This window comes from Carassius auratus, chromosome 16 (genome assembly GCF_003368295.1).
Source record: "Carassius auratus strain Wakin chromosome 16, ASM336829v1, whole genome shotgun sequence".
Taxonomy (NCBI): Eukaryota; Metazoa; Chordata; class Actinopteri; order Cypriniformes; family Cyprinidae; genus Carassius; species Carassius auratus.
The window spans coordinates 12508193-12528084 of record NC_039258.1 but is presented as its reverse complement, the minus strand read 5'-3'; the positions used below and the strand labels follow the sequence as shown (position 1 = coordinate 12528084).

Below are 19892 nucleotides of genomic sequence, written 5' to 3'. Positions count from 1 at the left end.
AAATAAGTTGTTCAGATGAACAAACCATGAGGTTTTCTTGCATAATTAACATTTTAATTTTTTGGTCAGACAGTTCATATATAATATTCACATTATTCGGGGACTAAACGTGGAGTTATGTTCAGTATGCTAAATATGAAAACGAGCATATCTGAACAGCACCTATAACTGTGCTTTGTATCTGCTGATTGCTGATCGAGATTTACATGCTTGGCTCACTGACCCTGTATACTAATCATTTAGTTCATAAACGAGATGTACTGTATCAGCTCATTCAACTCATTCATGAATGAGAAGATCTCTCGATCTCGTTCAGTGAAGGGCGTATGGGTTCACTACATTCAACAAATCACATGCTCCATCACATCTTGAGTAACTCTTTGACAGGATGAAACACTTCACAGAGCTGTTCACGAGCTGTGCATGTGCTGCTGCTAATAGCGCCGTGTTCGCGCACTGCTGTGGAGGGAGGAACTTCAGTGAACTAGAAATATGAGTCAGTGGATTACATGAACGAGAACGATTCGTTCACCTAAAAGATTTATTCACGGACAAACCATCACTAGTGCAATTTCATATAGCCTATATAAATATTTGGAATATATATTTTCTTATTTTATTAGGTTTTTTATAAGGTTACAATACGAAGGTCTAAGTAGCAATGTACCTTCCATGATGGCCCCGATGCGCAACAGGAACATTGTTTAATATAATCGCTGTCCATATTTTTATTCAAAGTTCAGAATCAAGATAAATGTATTACTCTTTTGTTTCTTATGATAACTGAGATAATGCTTCTAAATTTATTCTTCCTTTACCTTGAATGTCATTGCTCTAATAAATTTTTTATATTTTGATTATTTCAAATTTTGTTCAAATTTTTAATATATCTGCTGTATGTTCATTTATTAGTGTGTTATATGATTAGAATGTTGTCCCGGTTTTAAAATAATGATATTCAATTCTTGACTAGGTATCGGTATCGAAACAATAATTTTGGTACCGTGACGACACTAGTCAGGAGTAAATGATGACTGCTATGTTCATTATTACATCCAACAACAGATCACCTCAATCGCTTAGAAGACATTCTTGTCTACATCTGCTCTGGTGGTTAAATAATAGTGGACTGATGACAGCTCACTCAGTGAGGGTCTAAGGTAAGACTCTAATCCAGTCTGTGCTGAAACGCCACTGTCAATCAAACTATCATGGGAGGGGCCTGTCTTTGTGATGTCACAAAGACAAGCATCTGAGAGCAGCTTGATTTATAGAAAGGGGAAATCATTTAATGAGATTTTATCATTATACGGTGGTTGTGTACACACACTGCTAACACACATTTCAGTTCAAACAACTTGTATGTATGAATATATATTATCCAGAGGCAGCTTTGAAAATAGATTTTTTTTAATGTAATTCTTTTAAACAGCAGTCTTCAAGCCTCATCACACTCTCAGCTGATATTACTCATCCTGCCCAACAAAAACAGGAGTACTCCTACATCTGAAGCAGAAGAGAGCTGCAAGTATTAGGGAAAGCAGGTGTCTGTGAAAACTGCAGAAAAACTGCATTTTTGCTGAGTCTGGGAGAGAAATAGCTCCAATGGGATTAGAGGATGGGTGACAGCAGATGGCGCTTAACTGCAGAAAATACAGCCGTTACCCTTTAAACCCCATAAACAAAGCAGCTGCACTACTTTCTAAAATTTATTTAAATAAATTTAAATAGCCATTCAGGTTTGTGGATTTGCCATGGTGTTCATCACGGTGCCAAATACTTAAATATTTAGACTTAATAGGCTATTTATTTTAAAACTTTTTTGTCATTTTAATTTGTACTACAACATGTCCTAGATATTGTTTGAAAGTGTTTTGATTTATTGTCCATTCACACTTTACATTAGGGCTTCATTAGTTAACATTAGTTAATTCATTAGTTAACATAAACTACTAATGAAACATTCTTCTGAACATTCATAAATCTAAGGCATTCCAAAATTTAATAACATGTACAAATTGTAACTTATTTAATGAGCTAACATAAACTAAGACTGGTATTTTTTAACAAAGATTAATAACTTCTGTAACAAATTTAGCTATTGCTCATTGTGAATAATAATGCATTAACTAAGGTTAACTAATGAGGTCTTATTGTAAAGCGATTCCTATTGGTCTTTATAGTTCTTTTGCACTTTAATCTGTGTAAAACATGTAACTTTTTATATTTTTTTCTGTATTGCTTTATTGTATTTAAATATTCATTTATTTGTGTTATAATAAAAATGTTATTAAACCTGTTATACTGTATTATGGCTTTTTTAAACCTAAATTTCAATATCGTGATAATACCATATATGCCTGGATTAAACTTCAGAAGGCAGTGCTACAAAGTAAAAAAGTTGATTTTGAAATGTTAAAATTAAAAAAAATATATATTTTTATAATAATAATAATAATAAAATAAAACACGTTTATTCTGTGGCACCTAAAAATAATAATTTGCCGCCTACAGTACGTCTTTTTCTTATAGTAGCCAATTGGTCTGGAGCCCTGATACAGTGTTTTGAATCAGCTTTTTTGGGCAATAAGATAACTCTGAGACAAACTCTCTGGTTGACGTGTAGTTTCCACTATAAAGGCTGTTGAATTGTATGTTGAATAAATCTCTTAAAACACCTCCTGACAGCAGACTCCAAAAATAGCTGTGGGATTGCAAACTATTACATAAGAACAATGCAGTCCGAAGAAGACAGACACTCCTATATCCCATTCTCATCAGGGTTAAACTCTTCAGTGAGTTTTCCCTTGCAACATCCCATTTTAAAAATACACTGATCTTCCAGTGTGACTTGACGGTCTTCGATCTACTGTAAAAGCGAAGGATTTAGCCTCAGTGAAGGATTAGTTCACATGAACAAATATGAAGTTGGTCATACTCTTCACATTTGGAAATACACTTACGGACCACATAGACATGCTTGTGCCAAGAACGTTGTTATATTTGTTGAGCTGATATTAAGAGGGAGACCATGTGCTGGTACCAGATATGCAAAGCTTGTCTCTCATCTTTCAACATATGAGACATGATAATTTGTGAGCTTTGTGAAGCATTTTTACCTAGTATATTCAAAAGAATACGTATAAGAATACATGAAAAGAGTGTTTAAGGCAATATAATTCTAAACAAAAACTGACACATTACTTTTTCCAAAAATTAGACACTGGAGTTTTGGTTTATGTGCAGGGTGTGTCTGCGGGCTCCAGTGAGGATTGTGGTGGGTATGAACAGGGAGAAGGGTGTAGAAATGCAGTGGTTAGTCCAGCTGATGGACAGAATTTACTGTTGTAGTCTCTATTTTAAGCACCGTGTACAGGGAGGTTGACATTCGAAATCAGAAATATGAGCTGCAGTGAACTGAAGCAAACAAATGGGGTTCATGCCCGTGGAGTCAATGGAAGTACTCTGGACTATGGTTCAACAATGAGCGTTCAGATTAGTGGTCGAACGATATATCACCAAGGTTGATAAATTATTTATAAATATCAGCATAAATATCAGCATCGGCCGATTTTCTGTTTGGCTTTGATTTTGATGGCGCTGAGAGCGGCAACACCTGAGCGCGCACAGTGCAACCACTCTCTCTCTCTCGTTCGTCATCGTCATTAACAGTTCTGTCTAAGATGGATAGAAGTCTGTCTAATAATCAGATAGAATGGTTAAACAAAGGAATTGATAAATAAATAATTTTATATTATGCCTATTAGTAATAGAAAGGTAAAAATAATAATACTTTCTCGTTTGCCATCAGCATTAAGCAAAAACGCATTTATATAATTTAAACAAATCTTTGAATGACTAATGAACATTTAATTTCACAAACCTTGCGAACTTAGTCAAATTCAGCTGTGAGATCTTGTGAAGTGTGCATTTTTATCCAGCATGATCATGTGGGATGGTCAGTCCATGTGAACTGAATGCTTTAAACTTAAACTTTAAACTCATTTTTACTGTCACTGTCATATTCGTGTAATTTTCACTGTATGCTGGTTTGTAAAATGAGGGTTACTGGTGATGTAAAGATTCACTCAACTCACCATTCGATTGAAGTCATGATTTTGATTTCACAATTCGATTCGATATTAAAACAAAATGCGATTTAAGATAAATTATAAATTAAATGTGTCCTTTTATTATTGCTTTGACAAAATGCTGCACATTTCTTTGTGAAATTGAAATATAACTATAATAATATACTGATATAGAACTTCACATAAACAAAATAAGGCTTTGTCTGTGTTCTTTTCATTTAAAATTAGAGGCATCCACTGCATTTCAATCATGACCCAAACAAAAATGCTGCATACATGTAACATGAGCAGTTTTTAATCTAAATTAGATTGAATAATTTCGAAATTCTGAAGCAAAAATAGAATGGTTTGACTTGAGTTTTGTGAAACTATACATAAAAATATCTGCATGAAACGGCAGACGAGCTGAATGAGACGCAGATTCACTTTCTGCCAGCAGGTGGCGCTTAAAGCCTTTCCTTGGTTTCTGCTGTAAACCAAACAGCGCGGCCCTTTTTTGAATTTCAAATTTCTTAAATACGGTTAATAATAAAAAAAAAAATATATCTGCTTTATATCGGTTATTGGCCCCCCTGCTTTCCAAGATATCGGTATCGGCTGTCAAAAAACACATATCAGTCGACCACAAGTTCAGAGCTCATGGAATTTAATCTTGTATAGCCAGACTTTTCAGTACTGGCATAAGGTTGTTGGAACGAAGCATATTATTCTGGCCAAGAAAGAGACTTACCAACATGCAAAGCGACCAACCACAATTCATTTTATTTTTACATCATTTAGTGTGGAGCTAATCTGACATTGATGACAAAAATTCAGTGGTGGACGAAGTACACAAATCAAGTACTTGAGTAAAAGTACAGATACATATGGTAAAATATTACTCCAGTAAAAGTAAAAGTACTCCTATTTCAATTTTACTCAAGTGAAAGTACAAAAGTACTCAATTTTTTATGTACTTAAGTAAAAAAGTACTGCATGATAGATGTTTGCAATTTTATATAGGCTACTTAATTTAATTTTATATTAGCACATTTTTTTTTATAATCCTACTGCTCAAAATACCTTGGATTTTTTCCAAAATAACCACTATATGGAGTCAAGATATTTTTGTTGTTGATATGGACTACGCTGATTAGAGTAATGTTCACTGTGAAGCTTACACTGTGATGTACCTGAGAGAAAACAGAGATGACCATCTGATTTTCACCAGTAAGAAAAAAGTATTTTAAAGTTAGTTGTTTTACAGAACATCAAAGTTACAGTACAGACAAAAGGTTTGGACACACCTTCTCATTCAAAGAGTTTTCTTTATTTTCATGACTATGATAATTGTAGGGTCACACTGAAGGCATCAAGGGCTATTTGAGCAAGAAGGAGAGTGATGGGGTGCTGCGCCAGATGACATGGCATCCACAGTCACCAGACCTGAACCCAATCGAGATGGTTTAGGGGTGAGCTGGACCGCAGACAGAAGGCAAAAGGGCCAACAAGTGCTAAGCATCTTTCAGGGAACTCCTTCAAGACTGTTGGAAGACCATTTCAGGTGACTACCTCTTGAAGCTCATCAAGAGAATGCCAAGAGTGTGCAAAGCAGTAATCAACGCAAAAGGTGGCTACTTTGAAGAACCTGCAATATGACATATTTTCAGCTTCACACTTTTTTGTTATGTATATAATTCCATATATAATTCCACATGTGTTAATTCATAGTTTTGATGAAAATAGTCGTGAAAATAAAGAAAACTCTTTGAATGAGAAGGTGTGTCCAAACTTTTGGTCTGTACTGTATATATGACATGATAATAAGGCCTGAAGTTAGGAAGAACATTTTAAGGAAAAAAATAATAAAACTAATTTCATAATGATTTTTTCCTTCTCAAATCTTGTCTGTGGTTTAAAAACACCCCTAGCCAAACGGGGTGCATCTCTTCCCACTGATAATTACTGTAGTTACCATGTTCTGAACATCACATCCTTACTTTTCTAACCAGATGTAATCTCTCTCTCTCTCTCTCTCTCTCTCTCTCTCTCTCTCTCTCTATATATATATATATATATATATATATATATATATATATATATATATATATATTTATATATATATTAGTGCTGTCAAAATTAGCGCGTTAACGCATTCGATTAATTTGAAATATTTAACGCGTTAAAAAAAAATAACGCAATTAACGCGGTTGCAGTTTTTTTTTATTTCCAGTTGTGGCCTATGTGTGTTCAACGTGCAAAGAAATATGGATAAGACCAAGGAAGGACTTTTAGACGGAAAGTTTGTATAAAAGTATAAAACTCTGCCGGATTACTCTTCAGTCTGCCACAAGAAACATTACTCTTCATTTAGTCTGCCACAAGAAACAGCAACATTAAAATCATGAACTCAAATGTCATTTAAAAAAAAAAAAAAAAAAAACAATGACTGTAACAGTGCGTAAATCAGACCTTTCTGTAACGCTAACGTTAATAAGCTTAAATGAAAATAACGAAATAATTGTGTAGCGGAGTATTTTTTGTACACAGTGCCGCGAACTGTCAATCACTCCTGTACGCGTGCATCACTGTCCTCCTCAGCTGCAGCAACTTGCGCTCTCTCTCTTCATCAAGCTTTAAAACAAAAAGGGGACGAAAAGATCATATTGTCTTTGTGCATAGGCTATAGATTAATTAGATAAATGAATATCTAAATTTGTGCCTTGCCGTCTACGGTATTTTTTTAGAACTTAGAAAATAGATGCTGCAGCCAATGAGTAGCAAGCGGGGGCTGAAGGACGACTCAACCTCCGCAGACAGTTTTTAATGTTTATCAGACAATAAATACTCAAGATTTTGCTTTAGTATAACTCACAACGAGTTTCACACACCTTCTCCGGCCACGTTGAGTTGTTGACACTTAACAGTGGGAAAAGCGACAAATGCGCTATTCACTTGTATAACTTAAGGGTGAATGGGTAATGTAGTTTCTGCTCTGGGTGGGATGAATTAGGAAGCTTGCATTGTGAAGGGCGCTCTGAAAATCGGCAGTGCAGGTAAAAGATTAAAACCTCTATTAAAACAGATGTCCAAATGAGCGTACCGGCTCACTTAAAGCACTGGCAATGACTATACTTTGGAATTTTTTTGCAGTCCACTTAGAATTCAACATGGAAATCATTTTTGTTTTTTATTGGCATTGATTGTTCAAATGGTACTTACATGCCTGTGTTTTTATTTCTGTAATAAATATGGCTTTCAAGCCAACAGTTAATTTGGAGGATATTTATGGTTTATTACAGGTATGTTGTTTACATGAGAAAATCTGTGTTACAAGTTAAACAAAAATTCCAATTAACAATCATATTTTGAATTTAAATAGTTTCTTTGTCTTGAGTTTACATTAATTATTTACATTTTACATTTACATATCCAAAAAGTTTCAGTCTTTTAATTGCGATTAATCGCGATTAATCGCGATTAATTTAAAAAAATTGTGTGATTAATTAGTTATTTTTTTTTAATCGATTGACAGCACTAATATATATATACTGTATATGTGTGTGTGTGTGGCTGAATAAAAATATTTGGACATTATAAAAATTACATCAACTTAGCACTAACAAGCTTGTTAGCTAGACAGTTAGCATCAGCTAACAATATTTACTTATTTTCAGTGCGATGAACATTCATGTCTGTCTACTCGTCTAGTTAATCCAAACAATATACATATGTATAACGTTACTGTCGATAAACAATATAAAAACAGACGTAACAGGACATTTTAATAAAACTATTAACATTACGGCAGCGGTGAATTTGAACGTGCATGAGTTATTGTATTTAATCTGTGTTATTTTATGGGGGTTTTTTGTTGTTGTTTTTTTTACCTAAAATTGATGTGTCTGCAACGTCTGCACTCGAGCATTTCAGTGGGCTTAAAAAGATCACTCTTTACAACGGATTTAATAATTGGCTTGTTACCAATCAAATTAAATTAGTATCAACAAAAGTCATTATTGCACTGCAGGGGTGGCACAGCGATTCATTCAGGCATTCATTCAAAATAGTTAATTCATTCAGGAAATCTGCTGTGTTCTGCTCTGTGAGGCACAACAGTTCTGCTTTGGCTTTGTAAAGGTAACTATTTTTGTTTCTGAAATAGAACAAAAACTGACAATATTGTGTCTAAAATGTAAGCCACCTAATATAAACAACTTCTTCTTTATTGAACCATTGTATAAATTCTGCAGCAAAGAAACAACAATATAATGTATGCCTCCCACTAGATTGCAGTACACATAACTATTAACACAGAACCATCATTGGTAAATTCTACTAATGACTTCCATTTCAACATTTTAAGACTCCATCAGATTTAGAAACAAGTTTTTGTCCTTCGATTTATTGTTTCAATACTGTTTGACTTTCATGGCTGAATATACGAAACTCCAAACAGAGATAAGTGCAAGGACTGCCTGAATGGAATTTAGAAGTCCCTAACTAAATGTGCCTAGGCTTCAAATTGTGTGTTTTGTTGTACTGTGTGCACATTGTATTCTGATGCATTGTGTATATTCGTGGAAAACAATTAATTGTGGTGTGAGATCCAGCAGGAGTAAGAATTCCTAATAGAGCAAGAAAACAATTAGTGGCTAATTACGAGTCACCCACATGCAAAAGGAAAATGTATGCATGGGGGAAAATACTGAGACATGTTCAGAGCTTCACCTATGACTATAAAGGAAATTTAAAGGGTTAGTTGACCCCAAAATTTTAATTATGTCGTTAATTACTCACCCTCATGTCATTCCAAACCCTTAAGACCTTTGTTCATCTTTGGAAAACAAATTTAAGATTTTTTGATGAACTTTCTATTCTGACCCATTGACAACAACACACAACTACCACGTTCCCAGAAAGGTAGTAACGACACTGTTTAAATAGCCATGGGTGTTGGCACCAATAGTCTTGTGGACAGCACGGCAACATAATGTCATTGCAATTTGGCAGTCCTGAGTTTGAATCCCGGCTCATGAACCTTTCCCAATCCCACCCCTCTCTCTCACTCCCACTTTATTGTCCGTCAAATAAACTCTCCTATCTAAATAAAGGCAAAAACTAATCTTAAAAGAAAAAATAGTCTGTGCGAAATCAGTGGTTCAACTTAAAAAGGATACTCCAGTCTATGGGACAGTCACAAGCCTCCCGGTTTCATCCAGAATATCATAAATTGTGAATTATTTTTTCTTTATAATTATAATTAATAATAATTTGTTACATTTATATAGCGCTTTTCTAGACACTCAAGGCGCTTTACATTGTCAGGGGGTATCTCCTCATCCACCACCAGTGTGCAGCATCCACCTGGATGATGCGACGGCAGCCATATTGCGCCAGAACGCCCACCACACGCCCATCTTTGCACCAAAAAAGTATTCTCGTAGCTCCATAAAATTAAAAGGGTTATGAACTGCCTCTTTTTTTTTTTTTTGACTGTTCTCTGAGGTCCACTTATAATGTTATCAAGATTTCAACATCAAAAAACTAATTTAGAAGTAATATTTTCTGTCCTGTTTTTGAACATGCTCATCTTAACGCTCTGTTTGAATAGGTGTGGCAGATTGTAGACTCCGAAGTAAACACCCACTGCAATGATTGGTTAACACTTGTGTATGTTCAACAGCCCATGTCCTTCACAGATGGATGCTACTGTGCTTTAGATTAAAACTGCATAAATAATCAAATTTAAACTGAAACACTCCCTATCCCCTATATAGTGCACAAGGTGTCATTCATCACCATACAGAAAATACTAACTCTGTGAACATTGGACCGATTACAGCAGCAGCTTCAGCATTTATTTACATATAATGTAGGGGCAAAGTGCTTCAGATTCAAGAGACCATTTGATTGGACATAAAGTGACTTCTTATGCTGTGTTCACACCAAATGTGAATAGAGCATCTGGTGCAAATGATTTCTATGTAAAGACGTGTTTACGCACGTCTGGAGGTCTTGCGGCGCGGTAGATGCGAATTCGCCTCATTCGCGCATCTAGTTACAGGAGATTCTGAGTTATGAAAAGGACCATTGCAAGCTGACAGCGATCGGCTTTTGTGCTGGAAAATTGGCAGTAATACCCCAACCTTGCGCAGCTGTACCTGAGTGTCCCTGGGACATCAGTGCGGTCGGAGCGCGTCTTTTCAACAGCTGAACATATAGTGAATAAAAAAACGCTCTGTTCTGGACCCCGAAAATGTTGATCGACTTGTTTTCCTGTTCAATAAATTTGTAATGGCCCTAGCTTTTTTGCGCATTTCCTTATGCCTTCCTAGTGCCGCCTAGACTAAGTGTCGGTTACGTTCAATAAAAAACACACATGGCATGTTCTCAAGTCCATTTAAAGTTTTCATTTTTTTAACAGTTATTTGAAATGGATTGAATCATTATGTAAAATAATCTTGGAGATTTTTGAATTTCCTAAATCATAAATGCAGCCAGGTTGAAGCCTGCAGTGATGTTTTTATTTTGTTATGGCAGCCGTCCCCTAATTTTTATGAGAATGTAGCACTCCTGATGGTGTTTGTTATTCTGCACGAAACTTCATGCCAATAAATAAGAAATATTGCTGACTTGTGTGTTTCCAGCGCTCTCTTTACGTCCGTCTGTTATTTGACGTTGAAAAAGGAAAATTGAAATGGAAAATTGATTTTACAATCGATTCAATGAACACTTATGTCTTAAAAATCGAAAAAGACTTTTTCACAAAAGTGACAGCCCGAATATCTTATGAATGTGAATTTTGTTATTGTTTTGGAGCACACTAGTTTATAGATAGCCTTAAAGGATTAGTTAACTTCTGAATTAGATTTTCCTCATAGTTTTCTCACACCCATGTCATCCAAGATGTTCATGTCTTTCTTTCTTCAGTCGAAAAGAAATTAAGGTTTTTGAGAAAAACAATCCAGGGTTTTTCTCCATATAGTGGACTTCAGTGTGATTCACTGGGTGGAAGGTCCAAACTGCAGCTTCACAGGGCTCTACACAATCCCAGAGGAGGAAGAAAGGTCTTTATTAGCAAACGATCTGTCATTTAAAAAAAAAAAAATTTTTTTAATTATGTACTTTTTAACCTCAAACGCTTTTCTTGTCTAGCTGTGTATTCCGGTTCATGACAGTTAGGGTATGTAAAAAAACTCTAATCTCATTTTCTCCTCCAACTTCAAAATCATTCAAAATCGTTCTACATTGCTGTTTTAACATTTTTTGTAAAGGACACTTTTGCATGTTGACTTTGTAAACACTGGGTCTGTACTTTTGCAGCAATGTAATACGATTTTGAAGTTGGAGGAGAAAATGAGATGGGAGTTATTCGACCTGCCCTAACGGTTTCTAACACAACTGCACAGAGTACGCATGCACATTGCAGAGCTATACAAGACGAACGTTTGAGATCAGATAAAAAAAAGACTTTCATTCTTTTTTTAGGAAATGATTGTTTCACCAGATAAGACCCTTCTTCCTCAGCTGGGATCGTGTAGAATGCTTTGAAGCTCCAATTTGGACCTTCCACCCAGTGAACCCCACTGGAGTCCACTAAATAGAGAAAAACCCTGGAATGTTTTCCTTAAAAACCTTATTTCTTTTCGACATGAAATTATGAGGGAATTTTCATTGTGAACTAATCCTTTAAGGTTATATTCACACGAAAAGCCAAAAAACTTTGATTTTAATTTTTCATCTATTAACAAAGTGTTCCAATACAAGGATCTTGTGTGTGTGAGCTAAAACTTAAACTCACTTCATAAACAGATCAGGACTCCTATCCCTTTTTGTAGACAAAATTCTGATATTAGAATAGAACTACATGTTGTCTACGTAGCAAAATATCTATGGTAATACCTAAACTCTAAAATGACCATATAAACTATGATTTTAACAGCTTTACAGTTCAAATATAACAACTTTTGACAAACACAACAAGTCTTATAAAATGATAAACATCATATTTCTGCTTAATATGATTATGTATAATTGGTCTGTGTTTTCATTCAGTCGGTCTGCTTTTTTTGTTCAAATTCATTGCATAATATCAAAACTGAGACCAAGAATCTCATTGGATACTCATAAACATTTTGAGAAGATAGCGATGGGAATGCTCAACAACTGTTCAAGCTTTAAATAACTACAATCATCCACTGCTTTAGCTATGTAATGGGGTCTGATTACATAAAAGGAAAGGGGGGCTATGGGTAAGATCCACAAAGCAGACTGTTGTGTTGTCATAGAGGGGACACTGGCTAACATTTAAATGGATTGCTGAGATACACAGTATTACCATTGTCAGAAGTTTCTGTTTCTGTGAGAATGCAATTCCAGTGGAGAGGAATTTGTTGCACCTGTGTTTACTTCTCATGAGGACAGAATTGAAAACCAAATACACAAAGTCGATTTAAGGTACTTAACTTAGAGGTAGAAAAGCTCAGCAAAAATGTCATTCAATAAAATGGAATAATGAGCCATTGAGTCAAGAGCCTAGGTGACAAAAGATGTGAGAGGTGGAATACAGACAGTTATTTGTTTGCATTTCCTAGTTACTCTTCTCTCATGTAGCTGCTAGAACAGAGCTTTTATCCAAACAAGTCACATGTCATGTCAGCTTCTTTTGTTACAGACTATTAGATCTGTTATTGCAAATAAAACCAAATTACAGAATTTGGTATGTTAATCTATGCAAGTCATTTAATTGTGTATTATTCAGATTTTCTCATTCCACTACAGAATATCCTGAAGTTCCAGTTACCTCCACTAACTTAAGTTCAACAAGTGATTGGTGTGTGTCTTAATTACACATGGTGATCAAGATACCTTGAAAAAATACATTGTTATAATTTTATGAAATATGCACACTAGAAAGCACCATAATCTCTTGATAGATAGATAGAACACTAGAAAGCACCATAATCTCTCGATAGATAGATAGATAGATAGATAGATAGATAGATAGATAGATAGATAGATAGATAGATAGATAGATAGATAGATAGATAGATAGATAGATAGATAGATAGACAGCAACATATTGTCGGCCCAGATCCGGCCCACATCTGCATGCGGGCCAGATGTGGGCGAATCTGGACCGAAACTGCTTGCTGTCAGGGTAGATAGATAGATTAGTAGCAGTTATAACACACAAATCCATAAAACATGAACATTTAGTAAGTGCTCTGTAACAAGTTACACTCACCCTACAGGAGGTCTGATCGTAGCGTCTCCCAAATTCATCTGTCATAAACTAAATCCGCTTTGTATCAACGCAGTTAACTCGTACTTCCAGGAGGGGACATTGGAAATTGGATTCACACTTATTCATACAAGTGTCACCTTTAAAGAAGGATCATGAAAATATACTTCAGCAGAACAAGGTAAAGAAGAACTTCCCTATACAAAACTCAGTTGACCAGCACCAAGGTGTCATGGTCAAGTATTCAGAACGACTTCACCATTTACCGCGCATCTAGATGTTGACAAGTGTTTGATGTACGCAGTTCGGTTCTTATATATGGGTAAACAAATAAAAGCATTCAAACGTTTCACTTGTCACATAAGAGACTACGAACATATGCAGTATATTCAACGCAACTATTACCATTAAAAAGGTTCAGAGTCAAGGTAAAACTAATATCGTCAAGGAAATAGCACCAAAATATAAGGCAATTAAATACTTACGTGGATTCGGCTTCACAAGACAGACAACAGCAGCGGCACAAGAGTTCACAACTCTATTCTAATCCTTCCAGCAGGCAGCGCCGTTCCCGCGGCTTCTCGAGCGCGCGCTCAACGGCAACCTGAGCCAGGAATTCTGTTCGCGAGAACGCGCATGAGAGAACGAGCCGCTGGAAGTGCGTGAGCTTTACAGTAAACAGCACTGATAAAGCGAGACTGTCAATAAATGACTCTCACCACCTAAAGGCATTTATCTAAAGGATCAGTTAACATTAGCGTAACCGTCAAGTCGCAATTTTTACGTTATTATCAAGATAATTGTCATATTATCAATATGAAACAGCTATGATAACACAAGCTTTTACCATGGAAACCGTGAGACTGCAACAAAAAGTACGTCCCTTAACATTCAAATAGACTCCCAGCGTCTCTAGCGTGTATTATTCTTTTGCGGTCTGCATGATTGGCTAGCCTACCGTTAATATGCCCCGCCCCTGTCCATTTAAGCAGGATCCTCGGATCCGTTGGTCAAAGAGTCTTTGTCAGCGCATGAATAAAATAGCCTACTGTTGCACGACAGAAGTGTCAATCTATATGATTTTCTAATTCATTACAGTTTTCTAATTAATTACTCATAAAGAACTTTGACAAATATTATATAACAAATTTAACAAGTGGACCTTGCTTGTCTGTTGGAACAAAAACTACTGAACAATGTGAACAATCATATACCCAACCACTGTAAAAAAAAAAAAAAAAAAAAAAAAACTGTCATCCCAGAATGACAGCTGGGTAAATTCTGCTGCACTGTATAACCCTAAGAGGGCCGTAAACATTTGTAAAAGTTAAATGACATCTGAAGTGCTAGAAATGTGTATTTTAACATAGAAAATAAGCTACATAAAAGCTTATTTAAGATGAAATTTACATTTACAAATTGTTCCCTGGTAATATTTATTTGATTATTGATTATTTGTTTAATTGTATTAAAATGTGTAAATCTGTATGTGTGTATGCATATGCATGCTTTGTAATTACAGTATAGGCCTATGCCCCTTTATCTAATTTCTCAGTTTAAAAAGGCTAATGTGAATTCCAAATGAACTGATTTAATGATACAGACATAAGTTTGAACCATTTTAATGGCATTAGAGTGAGTTTAGGCCCCGCCTCTGGGAGGTTCAGGAAATAGCACCTCCTGTGTTTGTAAAGCTTTTTAACTGACAGGATCAAAAAAATTCACAGATTCAGCAGTCATAACCAAGAGAGATGACAGAGGGAAATACTGAGACTGGTAGGTCACTAAACAGCCTATTCAATGTAATTATGCTACATTTAAAAAGTCGTTCCTACTTAATAATATACTTATATGACATTAGAATTTGTTTTATTTATTTTTTGTCACAACAATTATTAACATTTTAAATAATAATTTGATTCAAAAAAATTTTTTTAAATAAATAAATCGAAAAATTGCATTATTACAATTTTATTTTATTATGAAAGTTTACCCAAAAGTGAAATGTCAATTCTGTCATTTACTTACCCTCAAATTGTTCCAAACCTGATTTAGTTTCTTTCTTCTGTTCTGCTCAAAAGAAGATATTCTGAAGAATTACAACCATCTACTCTTTGGTTTCCAACATTCTTCAGAATATCTTATTTTGTTTTAATAATTTAATAATAATAAAGCTCAGACAGGTTAGGAACATTTTGATGGTGAGTAAATTATAAAAAAAATTCTTTATTTATGTGTTGTGTGTGTGTGTGTGTGTGTGTGTGTGTGTGTGTGTGTGTGTGTGTGTGTGTGTGTGTGTGTGTACTATCTTTTTAAACATGAAAGTCATATTGGTGAGCATTTTACCATCTAGAAGTCGTCAGTTTACAGACCATGCCTAGTCTTACCAGTAGATGTCAGGAGAGCACAAACTTAAATTCAAGTTCCTACTTGGGGTCTTATTTTGTCTACTTTCAAACCTAAAGAAACCAACGTTTTTACAATTTCATAATACACTACAAACATATTATAAATCATATATTATATATATTATAAATAGACCTATTATATATTATATAACCTAACATTGTGTTATTTTTCAGCCCTCCAAACTACAACAACAGACTACGGTGATTACTACAACTTCAATTCCCAAGATACTGCCTTACCATGCAACAATGGCAACACAAAGGCCTTCAGCGAGGTTTTCCTTCCCACCCTGTATAGCATCGTTTTCATTCTCGGTTTCATCGGAAATGGTCTGGTAGTGTGGGTCCTGATCAGATACCGTCAAAAATCCAACATGACAGATGTGTGCCTCTTCAACCTAGCCCTATCTGACCTACTCTTTCTTGTGTCACTCCCTTTTTGGGCTCACAGTACCATGAACGAGTGGATTTTTGGCAAATTCATGTGTCATACCATAACAGGTCTCTTCATGTTGGGTCTGTACGGAGGCATCTTCTTCATGGTCCTTATGACACTGGATCGCTATGTTGTCATCGTCCATGCCCATAGTATCTTTTCCAGAAATCGGACTGTAAAAATGGGTGTGGTTCTGGCCTCATTTGTATGGATTCTCAGTCTGTTTGCATCCCTCCCTAATATTATTTTTGCTAAAGAGGATACGGAAGGCAACAAAATGTCATGCGGAACTCATTTTCCTAATGGGACAGCCTGGATGTCATTTACTTATCTTAATATGAACTTTCTGAGCTTGATTTTCCCTCTGATTATTATGGGCTTTTGCTATTCCCGGATCATCCCTATTCTAATCAGCATCAAATCACAAAAAAGGCACAAAGTCATTAGACTCATCCTGGCTGTGGTGGCAGTTTATTTCCTCTTCTGGACTCCATACAACATTGTCATGTTTCTTACGTTCCTGCAGAAGCAAGGTTTCATGCTTACTTGTGAGATGCATACTAGTTTAAGCCTTGCCATGCAGTGGGTGGAAACAATCGCCTTAAGCCACTGTTGCCTTAACCCTATCATCTATGCCTTTGCTGGACAGAAGTTCAGGAGAGCAGTTCTTAAAGTCCTAAAAGATCAGTTTCCATTGTGCTTCAGCCAGTGCACCACTTTGTCTCGACAGTTATCTGAACGCAGAAGTTCAGTCTTCAGCAAATCTACTGAATATTCCTCCACGCAGATTGCATAGAGAGAACATATTCCCTCAGTTCTTTTCATTCTGAGTAGCTTACTTATATATATATATATATATAGATAGATAGATAGATAGATAGATAGATAGATAGATAGATATAGATATGTAGATATATTTTTTTATTATTTTTTTACTATCCCTAAGTTCGCCCTTTTTAATGAATGTATATTGCGTTCTTAAAAGTTGTCTTTGTTCTGTTTCTTTTTTCTTTTCTTTTTTTTACAATTTTGTTAACAATGATATATGTTAAGTAGGAGAATGCAGAAGTTTAAGCTGTTTCAAATGTGCTCCTCTTTGTGCATGTATATTGCTCATATATATTATATATATTAGAATGATACAGATCATTTAGAAATGAATGATTTCATCAGGAATTTTAAATAAACTCACTTTTAGTTTTGCATCACTGTTAGTCAATAATAAGTTTTTGCATTTGGGTTAAAAATGTTTTCAGCTGTGACTTTTTGACATCTTTCTTAAATAAATGCATATAGCCTATATTTTGAATGTTGCTTTTAAGATTTTTAATAAAATATTTGATGGATTAAAATTAATTGTCCTGGTGGTATGCATTTTAAACTTATATACAGGAAACACATTTAATCTTACATGACCTCTACTCTGAGGTGTTATAGCAAGTGGGTTTATGCCAAGCGGTGATGGGAGGGAGGTAGCTGCCTAACTGGTAGGCTGTCACAAAGAGGAAGAAGTCTGACGCATAGCCGTAAACCACATCTGCGTAAGTACTTATCTATCTGTGATAAGCCAATGTCTCAAGCATGTTAAATTAATGGCCATTTCTTTAATAATACTATTTTGAGAGACTTTGCTTTATAAAGTTACTTTTTGTGTTGTTTTTTTCCTCAACAAAACTTCCATTTTAATATGTTTCATCAAAAGAAAGTTTTTGATGTTAATTACTCATTTTAGACAATGGAAATTGAGTTGCACAGTCATTCTTTTTCATGTTAACAAGGGAAAAATATTGTGGGCAACCACTTTGAGGGGACTAGATTATTGTGGCAAGGTGCATTATAGGCTTTGTCTTCTATCCTGATAGTTGATGCTTTATTGTACAGAATCAGATGAGAGGCTTCTTCTGCTGCTGGATGAGTGTAGTTTGAAGGATAAATAGCAAGCTGATGTTACAACACTCTCTATCTATCACAGCATGTGCTTTACCTCCAAGAAAATGCAGTGAAGTACAATAAGACTACTCAAAATGTAATTTAAAAAAAAGAGTCTTAATATGGTACTCAAATACATATATATCTTCTTTGCACATTGGAGGGTTTTAGGGCATGAATGGCTTGTTTAAGGTCATGCCACAGGTAGGCAGCACCAGACCATCACATTAAAACCACTATTTTTGACTGTTGGTATGATGATCTTTTTATTAAATGCTGTGTCTGTTTTACGCCAAATGTAAGGGGACACACACCTTCCAAAAAGTTAAGCTTTTCTGCATCAGTCCACAGAATCTTTGTATATGTCCTGTCAGTAAATTTTGAACCACTCTTTACCTAACCCACTATGAATACCCCAGTAGTCAAGGACGTTAGGAAACGAGAGATTGAACAATAGCCACTAATGAAAAAATCTCTAGAGAGGATCTGGACGTGGCTATAGCTAATAATATGAAGCTAGTGCTCATACAGCAACAAAGTACATTCAATTCGGTTGTGGCTTCGACCGTAAGAAAAGCAATAGACTCTGTACTGACCCCAGCACTCCGTGATCTACATTTGGATATACAAACAACCAACTATTCTGTGAAAGAGCTAAAAGAAGAAGTTGAAAAGCTAGCCAATGCAGCAATGCAGACAAGGGGCCTGATTGATTCCATTCAAACATCTTCGCATGAGGATAGGAGAACAGTCAAAAATGTAAGAAATCAGTTGGAACAACTGGACAATGAATATAGGAGTATGAGAAATAACGTTCGACTGGTGGGGTTGCCAGAAGGGGCCGCGGCTCTGATGCAGCTTGCTTTCTCAGAGCTGATCTTTCCAAGTGAAGCCATTCACTGAAAAGCAATGACATCGAGGTTGACCAGGCACATTGCAATTGGAAAAACTGAGATCAGTCATGTAATCTCATCTTCCGTGTACTATCATGGCATGACATCTCGACGATCCTGAAAGGTGCTCAGCAGGCATATCTGGTAAAATATATGCCGGACAATATCATGCTTCTGTTTTTCCCTGACTTTAGTCCAGCTACAACTACCAATAGAAAGAGCTTTAATCCAGTCTTGTAAAAAATGACAGCACTCGGTCTCCAGCCCTTCCTCACCTATCTGGCGGTAATTAAACTACGACACAAAGATGAGCAGATGATGTTCGACTCTCCTCAAAAGGTGGAGGATTTTGATACTTCACCATTGCAGAAGATGTTTTCAGCAGTGCTACAAAGCAGATCTTGATATGTCAATAACTGGATTAATTATGGAATTTGAACACTTCAGTAGTCTGTCGGAGTACAAGATAAACTGGACCAAATCTGCTTTAATGCCAATTAACAATGTTAAAGTTAACTCTCCTATCCAAAATTATATAGCAAAACAGTTCGCTTTCATCTTCCATCCCCCTGAACACATCTGAGCAATGGAATTTCGTTTCCAGAAGGTCATGTCCTACAGGTGCATCGAGTACATGAATGTTTTACCAATTTAATAGCAGACCCATATACAATAAAGAGCAAATTTTCTCTTCACACACTCGCACAAATGCTAGTTCCCTGCCTTCTCTCGGTGAGCTCTCATTTGTAGAAATATACCCTCTAGTCTCCCGTTTCACAGCTTGTGCAGCTATTCCAAGAGTGTAGAGTTCGGTTTTAAAAATAATTCAGCGAGGTTACTCGCTTCAGTTAGCTCACAGGCCACCTCGCTTCAGAGGTGTTATTCAAACTTCTGTTCTGGACAACGAAG

General features: G+C 35.7%; 2 protein-coding genes across 5 annotated transcripts in view; one reads left to right on the top strand and one right to left on the bottom strand.

Moving 5' to 3' along the window:
- Window positions 1–14219, bottom strand: part of cobl (cordon-bleu WH2 repeat protein) — a 99228-nt gene extending 85009 nt beyond the window's left edge. For 2 of the 4 annotated variants that reach the window (XM_026284135.1, XM_026284139.1), the window contains exons 1-2: window positions 13803–14218; window positions 13321–13457 (exon numbers count right to left, since the gene is read on the bottom strand). In XM_026284135.1, coding sequence (XP_026139920.1) covers window positions 13321–13358 — 38 coding nt within the window. In that variant the 5' untranslated portion in view covers window positions 13359–13457; window positions 13803–14218. Of the gene's footprint in view, window positions 1–13320; window positions 13458–13802 lie in introns of all 4 variants that reach the window. The other 2 variants (XM_026284137.1, XM_026284138.1) reach the window with 2 other exon arrangements.
- Window positions 14220–15041: 822 nt separating this feature from the next.
- On the top strand, window positions 15042–17502 carry LOC113116173 (C-C chemokine receptor type 2-like). The gene is made up of 2 exons (XM_026284134.1): window positions 15042–15093; window positions 15900–17502. Exons 1-2 carry the CDS (start codon window positions 15069–15071, stop codon window positions 16955–16957), a joined length of 1083 nt encoding a protein of 360 aa, XP_026139919.1. The 5' UTR covers window positions 15042–15068; the 3' UTR covers window positions 16958–17502.
- Window positions 17503–19892: the final 2390 nt, after the last annotated feature.